General features: G+C 57.0%; 1 protein-coding gene across 2 annotated transcripts; it reads right to left on the bottom strand.

Moving 5' to 3' along the window:
- Positions 1 to 6,382: 6,382 nt before the first annotated feature.
- On the bottom strand, positions 6,383 to 8,829 carry SOX2 (SRY-box transcription factor 2). Of its 2 annotated transcripts, XM_090051660.1 has the most exons (2): positions 7,413 to 8,829; positions 6,383 to 6,697 (listed from the first exon to the last, which is right to left on the bottom strand). In XM_090051660.1, the coding sequence occupies exons 1-2, from the start codon at positions 8,354 to 8,356 to the stop codon at positions 6,607 to 6,609; spliced, it is 1,035 nt and encodes a 344-aa protein (XP_089907786.1). In that variant the 5' UTR covers positions 8,357 to 8,829; the 3' UTR covers positions 6,383 to 6,606. The 2 variants fall into 2 exon arrangements, with proteins under 2 accessions (XP_089907786.1, XP_089907788.1); XM_090051662.1 differs by having other exon boundaries at positions 6,383 to 8,829.
- Positions 8,830 to 9,163: the final 334 nt, after the last annotated feature.

The following is a 9,163-nucleotide window of genomic DNA, read 5'->3' as shown; positions in this document are numbered from 1 at the left end:
CGCAGGAGCAGCCAGGGCTGCTCTGGGATGCTATGAAAATACCTTCTCATTGACTCCTCCGCTATAGGATGAGGAATATTATATGAGGGGGAGAGGGGGGGAGAGGAAGGACACACAATCAATGCGAGCCGCTGGCGGGGGAGTCCGCTCTCCCTCTAAATCACTCCAAATAAAACTCGAGTAACCAAGTGTAACGAGCCAGCGCCTTTTAAGCAGATCGTGGCAAAAGCAAAAAAGAAAAAAAAAAGAGGGAAACAAGGCAGGAAAAACCCATCTGCGCTGGGTTAGCAGGAGTGTAAAGTTTTTATCCCTGGATAAAGATAATATATTAAGCCAAAAAGAGGAGACAGGTTACCTCTAACCAGGGATTAATCTGCGTTGGTGGATAGGATTAGACCATCTCATCCATTTAAAAGCACCCCCGTCTACACAGCGTTTCTGATATACAGTAAAAAAGAAAGAAAGAAAGAAAGAAAGAAATCGTCCCCTATTAGCAGCACTTGGAAAAGTGCGTTTTATTAATCGAGTTTCCTGGCAATCAAATGCAATTGCTGCTCTTGAATGAGCTGCCTTGCAGCAACCCGGTCCACTCTTTCAACCTGTGATTAAACCAGAGCTGCCTTCCCAGAGAGAGCAGCGCATTTAAACCTTGGTCAGAAATGTTCATTAGAAGCAAACCTAACTCGTGCGACTGTATAGCCATTTTGTGAACCCGGAGCTGCGGAGGGGGTGGGGGGAGCCTGAAAGTGTGAGCTGATGCCATGCTGGCTGGCAGTGTGTGGTCTATTGTGGGGAATGCGCTTTCTCCACTGAACAGAGAGCTCCCCTTTTTTTTCCCCTTTCCCCTCCCTAGCACTACTGCACCTGCACTGGATCAGGGAGCTACTGCCATTCACCACATCAACACAGAAGACATCTCTGACAGCACTCAATTCATTACATTTCTTCCTGCTTTTCAAACCAACACACAAAAAACCCCGAGTATTGCCAATCAGTGACAGCGACAAAAAAAAAAAATCTTACAATACTTGATATTCGCAACTCATTTTTTTTTTTTATTTCATTAGTCAGAAAACTCGCTGCTCAGCCAGCGACAACTTTCTTCTCTTTTTTGTTAAGGGGGTGCGGGGATGACGGGCTCGTCGGTGCGAGCCGCAGCGGTGGCCCGGGCGTGCGGGCTGCGGCGGGCAGCCAGGCCGGGGCGCATCACGCGAGGGGGGACTTCGCCTCCCCCAGGAGAAAGCGCCCAAGTTTAGTCAAGATCCATGGCAGGGGATGGGGGCGAGGGCACACACGACAGCGCTTCTGATCGTTGCGGACTGCTGTCCCTTCTGCTTTTCCTCTCCCACCGGCCCCCTCCCGGGGGGTGAGGCCGGCTGGGAAGCGTTTCAGACCGGGCCATCCAGGCAGGGAAAAGTTGTGACAAGGAGCAGCCTGGACCTGGAGCGTGCGTGTGATTTTTGGTCTCTGTAAAGATCTGCCTTCCAAGCGCGTTTGCAAGCAAAAGCAATCTGTCTCCAGGTCTTGGGCTCGGGTATTTAACTCCACTGGATCTTGGCATCAGCTAATTAGAGTGACCCCGGCGAGAAAAGCTGCTGCTGATTGCTTAAAATAAACGAAGCAGACTGATCCCACGAGCTCGGGGGATCCCAGCTCCACCAGTCGTCTTCCCCCGCTGATCTCCGCACTCACACACAAATGCCCAGAACACGTCTACTTTTATTTTCAGCGCCGAGTGACGGGTCTTCCCTTGCCAGCACGTTTTTGTCCCCCTCCCCCCAGCAGCCCCGAACCCCAGTGGATTTTGTTTCAGGACCAGGGCTGGCAGCGTCCTACACCGGGTCTCCAAGGGGCTCCTGCCACCCCTCGGGGCAAGTCTCCCCCCCCCATCTGATGCCTGCTTCTCCCCACTGCGGGCGCTTGCATCTGCCTGGAGCCCAGGGCTGTATCCTTGGGGGCTGGGCCGGGAGGACTTCCAGAAACCCCGACCCGACTCCCAAGCAGGCGAGATGGCTTTTTAAGCGAAAACTAATAATTTCATAACTGATTCCCATTCAATCCGGCGCCCGTGACGTCACGGGGGGTATTAGCATACGAGGAGGGGATGAAGCCCGTGTGGCTGCAGTTGATAAGGTCCCTCCTGAGGAATTCGCTGCTTGTTTTAATACAGTAATTATTTCTCTGTCTTCCGCAAGTTTTGCAATTTGTAAGGGCTTAAAGGACCCCTCAGCCCCAGCCCTGCCAAAAGGACGTGCCCGAGATCCTCTGCTGCGGCGAGGGCCCCGCGACAGCCGCGCAGGGGCGGGCCCGGGCCCTCCGCTCCCGGCGGCACGGAGCTGCCCGGCGCAGGGCGCGCGGGATCGGGCCCCCGCCCGCCCCGCCCCCGGGAAGGGGGCTCCGGGCCCAGGCCCGCGCCCCTCCCCTCCCCTCCCGTCTCGCGGGGGAGCCTCTTCCCAGCCGCAGGGCGGCCCGGGGCTGGCACCTCCGGCAGCACATGCCGGGGGGGAGCCGAGCTGGGTGCCCGGGCAAGGACCCCGAGCCCGAGCCTCCCCGCAGCCCCGGCCGCTGCGCGGGAATTGCCCCGACGCCGCCATCGCTAATTACACCTCTCCCGCGGAGGGGCAGATTTCCACGTGGGGCAGAGGGGCGACGGGGGAGTCGGGACCTGCCCGCAAATCACCGCAGCCCCGCCAAGGGCCCGCACAGCGCAGCTCTTACAAGAATAAAGAAATCCCAAATCCTCCAAGCTGGCTTGGGTGTTGGTGTGGGGGGTTTGTCTGTCTGGGTTTGGGGGGGTTTGCCTCTCTCCCAACTTGTCCCCGCTCGGGGCAGCGCAGGTGCGGGAGAAAACACGCCGCAGGGCTCCGCACGGGCACAGGCGGGATCCATCCGGAGCGGTCTGCAGCCACCCGCCGAGCAGGAAAGCGAAGAGGTTATTAGTCAGGTCTCCGTCCCCCCCCCCGGGCTCCTGCGAGCCCCGCACCCGCGAGCGAAGAGCGGCGGAAGAAGAGCCGAGGACTCGCTTCTCCGCCGAGCCGAGCGGCACCGGCGCCGCGCCACCCCGGGCGCCCCTCTGAATCCCCCGCAGGCAGCAGCCGGGCCGCTCACTCGCCGGCCATCAACCCGCAACCAAACCGCCACCTCGGAGCAGTTCGCTGTCAGCCGTCAGCAACTGCGAAGTAAAGGCGGCGGGCACAAAGGCGCTGTTTAATTTTCCCGGTCGGTGTCACGGCTCTAAATGAGGCCCCGGGCCCTGCGCGGCCGGCCGGCCGGCCGGGCCTGTCCCCCCGAGGCGCTGATCAGCTCTTTTTAATGTGAGAAAACTGGCAGCTCCCAGCCCGTCAATGGAGCTCCCACAACAACAGTCCTGAAAAGCTCAATGACTCGGGTTTGTAATTACTGCTTCCCGCTCCCCGTCGCAGCTTATCCCTTATTCATTCAGTGCATATTGTCACCTAAGCTCGCTCTCCGCGGCCTGCGGTGTATTTTTTTTTCTTGTTGTTTTTTCCCCCTGAGCATCTACTACAAGTTTGTGGCAGAAATGAGATCAAATCCTCCCCCCCGGCCCCAAGTGGCCTGAAGCGAGCGGGTCCGGCAGGGCTGGATGGGAAGCCTCCTCCTCCCATGCGGAACAGGCAGGATCTGCTAATGCTCCAGTCGGATCTGGGGCGAAGCAAGCGCGGGGAGAGGACGCGAGGGGCTGAAACCGAGCCCCCGGCCACAGGCAGGGAGGTCCCCGGGCCCCTGGCAGGGGAGCGCCGGGGCCCTTCAAGCACAGTACGGTGGCTGTCAGGACGTGTGTGATGGCAGGAGCAGCCCCTTCCCCCGCGGCCCGGCCTGCGCGGATGGGGGACCCGCTCCCCGCAAGGCTGCAGGGCTCCGCTCCGCTCCGCTCCTCCTGCCGCGACTCCTCGCAGTCTAAATAATTAATTGAACCATTGCTCCCTGACCCCTGGAAAGTCCAGTAGGGACCCGTTTGTAGTAATAATACCCCCGAATGAGCTCTTGTCAAATATTCATTTAGTGGTTAATGTGAGCCATTTCCCCCTGGGACAGGCTGTAATACCAGCTTCCCAGCCTTGGCAAGAAACCCTGCTAATCTACCTCTCCAGCCCCGCAAAATATTTGAACACCCCGTCCTTAAAGCGCTGGGAAAAGAAAAAAAAAAAAGACTCGCAGGGGAAACTATAATCTTATCCTCGGGGTCATTCCTGCTCGGTGTAAGGGCAGTGACACGCTCGCGGCCGGCGGAGCACGGCGCAGTCCCGAGGGGAGATGCCCCGGGACGCCGGGGAACCGAAGTGCAGCCCCGGCGGCCGCCAGGCATTCCTGCTCCGAGAAGCAATAGCCTCGGGGCAGAGTTTAGTGCGAGCAAATCGCCTGATTATTCACCGTGTTGAACTGGGAATTAGCAATGGCCACCGCCAGTCTCCTACGCGGTAATTGAAAAAGAAATCCACGCCGATCCACGGGTAAAAACCGCGGTTGGGAGACATCTTCCCAGAAGGAACCGTGCCGCCGGGGATCAGGTTTCCACAACAGGCATCCTTCCACCGGGTCCAAAATCTGAGCCGGAGCAATTTGTCAACATTAAGGGAGGGGGTGGGGGGGAAAAAACAGACCCCAAAACTTGCTGAGTTCTCCCAAGCAGAGCGCGGGGCTCAGGCTCTTTTGTCTCCTTGCACGACCTCGCCTCCTTCTCTGGGGGGTTTCAAGGCCCCCAGATTTCGACCTCACCCCACCGCCCCCTCCACTCCTTTGGTTAGCGCTTCGAGAAGGGCCCGTGGCTTACGGCTGTGAATTGGCTAAGGCTCACGAGGTTTGGGCCGCTTTGTTTTTTAACTGAACTGCAGTATCGATTGGGCCTCTCCCGTTCAGACGGGCACCGAGAGCGGGGAAATGTGCTCCTTGCCACGTGAATAATCCCCAGATGCGTTACAAACGCTGCAACTCTGCGAAATGCTTTTAGTCTTTGCATTAATTAAAAAGGGGGGGGGAGGAGGTTGGTTTGTAATCTAGAACAGCAGTTGTGCTTTCCAAGTACACCACGGTGGCGGGGGGGGGGGGGGGGGGGGGGGGGGGGGGGGAAGAGGTAAAGGCGAGGACAAATCAAGATAACATCCAGAAGCAGACAGTGCTCCAAAGCCCCGTCTCCTGCTCCGCAAATCTGACTTCTCAGGTGGCCACGCGGGAAAGGCCGGGAGGCCGGAACTGAACCGGAAAAATAGCACTACCCCGTAAAAGCCATGGCTGCTCCTTCGCCATTTAAGGGGCAACCGGCACACAAACCCTCTAGGTACGTGTTGCAAGGCACCTGCTCCCCCCGCACCTCAAACCAGGCCTCTCCCCGTGCAAGCCGTGCCCAGCGCGCAGCAGTGCCGCCGGGATGCTCGTTGCCCGGCTCGACATGCAGCGGGGCAGGAGTGTGGCGCTGCAAGCCCCGCTCCCCCCGCGGGCTTGGGGGCCATCCTGAACCCTCTGCGCGTCGAGCTGCCTCCGGCTGGGCCGCACGAGGCGCCCCGCGCCCTGCCCCGCGCACCAGGCCGCAGGCTGCCGGGGCCCGGCCGGCGGCTGCCAGCTGCGGCGGGAAGTGTACAAAGGAAAAGGCTACCTCCGAGAGATGGCTGCGCTCCTCCGCTACGGGGCTGGCGCCACCGCTTCTCTTTCGGCCTGCAGCCGCTGCCGGGACTGGCGGGACTGGGGCTACACCGCGCTGGCCATGTAAGCCAGAAACAGCTGGGGGGTCGGGCAGCGGCGCTTTGTCCCTGGCCTCCCCCCTACCTCACACGCGCCTCTTCTGCGCTGGAAAAAAGAACACAAATAAAGGGGGAGAAAGTTGAGGAAGGCACAGACAAAGGAAGCAGAGCCCCGCCGGCGCCTCCGCCCCGCCAGCACCCTCCGCGCGGCCGGCGGGGCTGCTCCGGCCCGGCCCGACGGCACCACGCTCCGCTGCGGCCCGGCCCGCCTGCCCCCCGCCAGCCACGCCGCTTGCTCCTTGCCTCCGCACTCGCTCCGCTCCTGCCACGCGCGCCCGGCTCACTTGACACCAAGTGCAAGGTCCCAGCTCAGCCCGGCGGCAACAAGTGGTCCCGGCCCCAAGTCCACACACCGCGCGCGGCACACGTGTCCCGGGCCGGCGCTCGCCCCGCGCGCTCCCAGGCCCGCGAGGAGCACCGCAGCGTCCACCGACTCCGAGCCCTGCCAGAGCCGAGCTTCCCGCGCGGTACTTACTTACACCGGGGTGTCATGAACTGACCACACTCAGCTGACTACGGTCAGACCTTGAACTGCATTATTATTATTTTTTTCTTAAAAAAAAAAAGAAATCAAAACAGCTCGTATTACAAAAAAGAAATGCAAGACTCAGGCGTAACTTCAGTGTCCATATGTCAAAAATTTATTTATCTCAAACTGTGCATAATGGAGTAAAAACTTAAGTTGAATATGTACCTGTTATAAGGATGGTATTAGTTCAAATATATACATGGACTGTCGGCAGACTGATTTCAAATAATACAGAGCCGAATCTTTAAAATACAACTACGGAAAATGAGAGGAAAAAAAAAAAGGAACTTAAAATAGCATCACAATAAATTTACAGAAATATTACAAACCATAAGAAAATATTTCAAACACAGTCATTTCAGCTTGTGTGTGTGGTTTCTCTGTCTCTGTCTCTCTCTGAACAGGATGAATTCTGGAAACAAAAAGGCTATTATAAATTAACAAACGGTATGTGAACCTGCAGTGGCAATTTTTGCTTTTTAACAAGTAAAAAAAATTTAGTACAATCTAAACGTTTGCCCTTTTATAGAAAACCAATTCACTGGTTTGCAAGTACTTATCCTACATTTTTTTGCCTTTTGTACAATTTCTAAAACAATTAAAATGTCCAAATTCTGTAAAATAAATCTCCACTCCTTTGGCAGCTGCTATAATTCAGCTGCGCGGCTCCAAGTAAACTCTACTTTGTTTTTAAAAAATAATTGGCAAATTCTCAAGTGTTTCCCCCCCCATATTAACAATGGACAGTCTGATTGCCATGTTTATTTTGATAAATACTGTACAAAAGTCGCCTGCAAATATTAAAACATTTTTTTTTCCTCGTCGCTTTTTGAGTCTAGCTCTAAATATTATTGGTAAAGACTTTTGCAAACTTTCTGCAAAGTTCCTACCGTTTCACTAGAACTTTTTAAAAGTTTTGTGTAGTTTCTTCCCCTTCAGATCTATACAAGCTCCTCGGCGGGGTTGGGTTTTTTTTGTTTGTTTTTTGTTTTGTTTTTTCTGCCCTCCCCAGTTTTCTCTGTACAAAAATAGTCCCCCCCCAAAAAAGTCCAGAATCTCTAATAAAAGTTTTTTTGTTTGTTGGTTGGAGTTCAGCTCTCCTTCCCCCCCCTGCCCCTTTGTCTTACATGTGTGATAGAGGAAGTGTGCCATTAATGGCTGTGCCAGGAACAGGTGCACTCTGATAGTGTTGGGACATATGAAGTCTGCTTGGGGCAGCTGGTTCTGGTACTTCAGCACCTGGTAGGTACATGCTGATCATGTCCCGAAGGTCCCCAGCTTGGCAAGGAGCCCTGGAGTGGGAAGAGGAAGTAACTACCGGGGGGCTGGAGCTGGATTCCGTCTTGACCACAGAGCCCATGGAGCCCAGGGCCATGCCCGGGGTCCCTTGCTGGGAGTAAGACATGCTGTAGGTGGGCGAGCCGTTCATGTAGGTCTGCGAGCTGGTCATGGAGTTGTACTGCAGGGCGCTCACGTCGTAGCGGTGCATGGGCTGCATCTGAGCCGCGTTGTGCGCGTTCAAGCCCGGGTGCTGGGGGTAGCCGAGCTGATCTTGCATCATCCCATACCCTCCGTTGGTCCAGCCGTTCATGTGAGCATAACTGTCCATCCTCTGGTTCACCCCAGCTCCCAAGGTGGCCCCAACCCCGACCCCGGTGGTCATGCTGTTGGTGCCCGGCGACAGCAAGCCCCCTGGCAACGTGTACTTATCCTTCTTCATCAGGGTCTTGGTTTTCCGCCGGGGTCGGTATTTATAATCCGGGTGCTCCTTCATGTGCAGAGCGCGGAGCCGCTTGGCTTCGTCGATGAAGGGTCTCTTCTCCGCCTCGGATAAAAGTTTCCACTCGGCCCCGAGCCGCTTGCTGATCTCCGAGTTGTGCATCTTGGGGTTCTCCTGGGCCATTTTCCGCCGCTGGCCCCGGGACCACACCATGAAGGCGTTCATGGGGCGCTTGACCCGGTCCGGGCTGTTCTTCTGGTTGGGAGCGGCCGAGTTGGAGTTGCCCGTGCCGCCTCCCGAGGCGGGCTGGGGGGCGGGCGGCTTGAGCTCGGTTTCCATCATGTTGTACATTCAAGCGGCTTCTGCCTGGCCCGAGGCTTCCGCGGAGCAGCGAGGAGCAAACGTCCCGAGCTGGACTTTCTCTCCGGCTAGGGAGGGGTGCGCGAGGGGGAGGGGGCTCCCCGAAACACCCCGCGCTTGGAGCAGGAGCAGGAGCAGGGGCTTCCTCTTGCCTGTCGGAGGGATCAGGCCGGTGGCGCTGGCGGCTGCTGCAGCCTGGCTTGGCAAAAAAAAAAAAAAACACAACAAAAAAAACCACAACCAAAAAAAAAAAACCCCAAAAAACAAACCAGAAACCCAAACTTCTTCTTCCTCCTTTTGCCCCTTTTCTCTGCCTCTCTCCAGCGCTTTCCCTCCACCTCGGTCTTAAAGAGCCAGCAAACTCCTTTGCCCCCTTTTGCAAACACGCGCACTCCCTCTCCCTCTCCCTCTCTTTCTCTCTCTCTGCCTTGACAACTCCTGATACTTTTTTGAACAAGTTAATAGACAACCATCCATGTGATGGGGGCTTGTCAGGGAATAAATGCGCTGGGCCCGGCCAATCAGCGCGCGCCGGCTCCTCCACTGAGGACGAGCCTCTACCCCTGGTTTTGCATGAAACGGGGCGGGGGCTGCGGGCGCCGCCGGGCCGGCCCGGGGGGGGCGGGGGGCGGGCCCTCGGCCGAGCCAGGCAGCCACTGGCGAGGCTTTGTCGCGCCTCTTCCAGCAACAGGTCACACACGCCTTTTGGAGGAAGTGGGTAAACAGCATTGTTGCTACATTAAAAACACGCGCGCGCGCGCGCGCACACACACAACTTGGTGCGGGGGAAAGCCGCGG

The sequence above is a fragment of the Crocodylus siamensis genome, chromosome 6 (assembly GCF_052110815.1).
Source record: "Crocodylus siamensis isolate JL-2025a chromosome 6, ASM5211081v1, whole genome shotgun sequence".
NCBI lineage: Eukaryota > Metazoa > Chordata > Crocodylia > Crocodylidae > Crocodylus > Crocodylus siamensis.
The sequence above is the reverse complement of the archived record's forward strand: the minus strand, read 5'-3'. Positions and strand labels throughout refer to the sequence as shown.

Excerpts from the sequence above, each read along its gene's own strand:
- SOX2 (XM_090051660.1), bottom strand. The coding sequence starts at position 8,356 with ATGTACAACATGATGGAAACCGAGCTCAAGCCGCCCGCCCCCCAGCCC. Across the intron at positions 6,698-7,412 it reads ACACTTCCTCTATCACACAT|AATTCATCCTGTTCAGAGAG; the intron begins GTAAGACAAAGG and ends TTTTGTTTCCAG.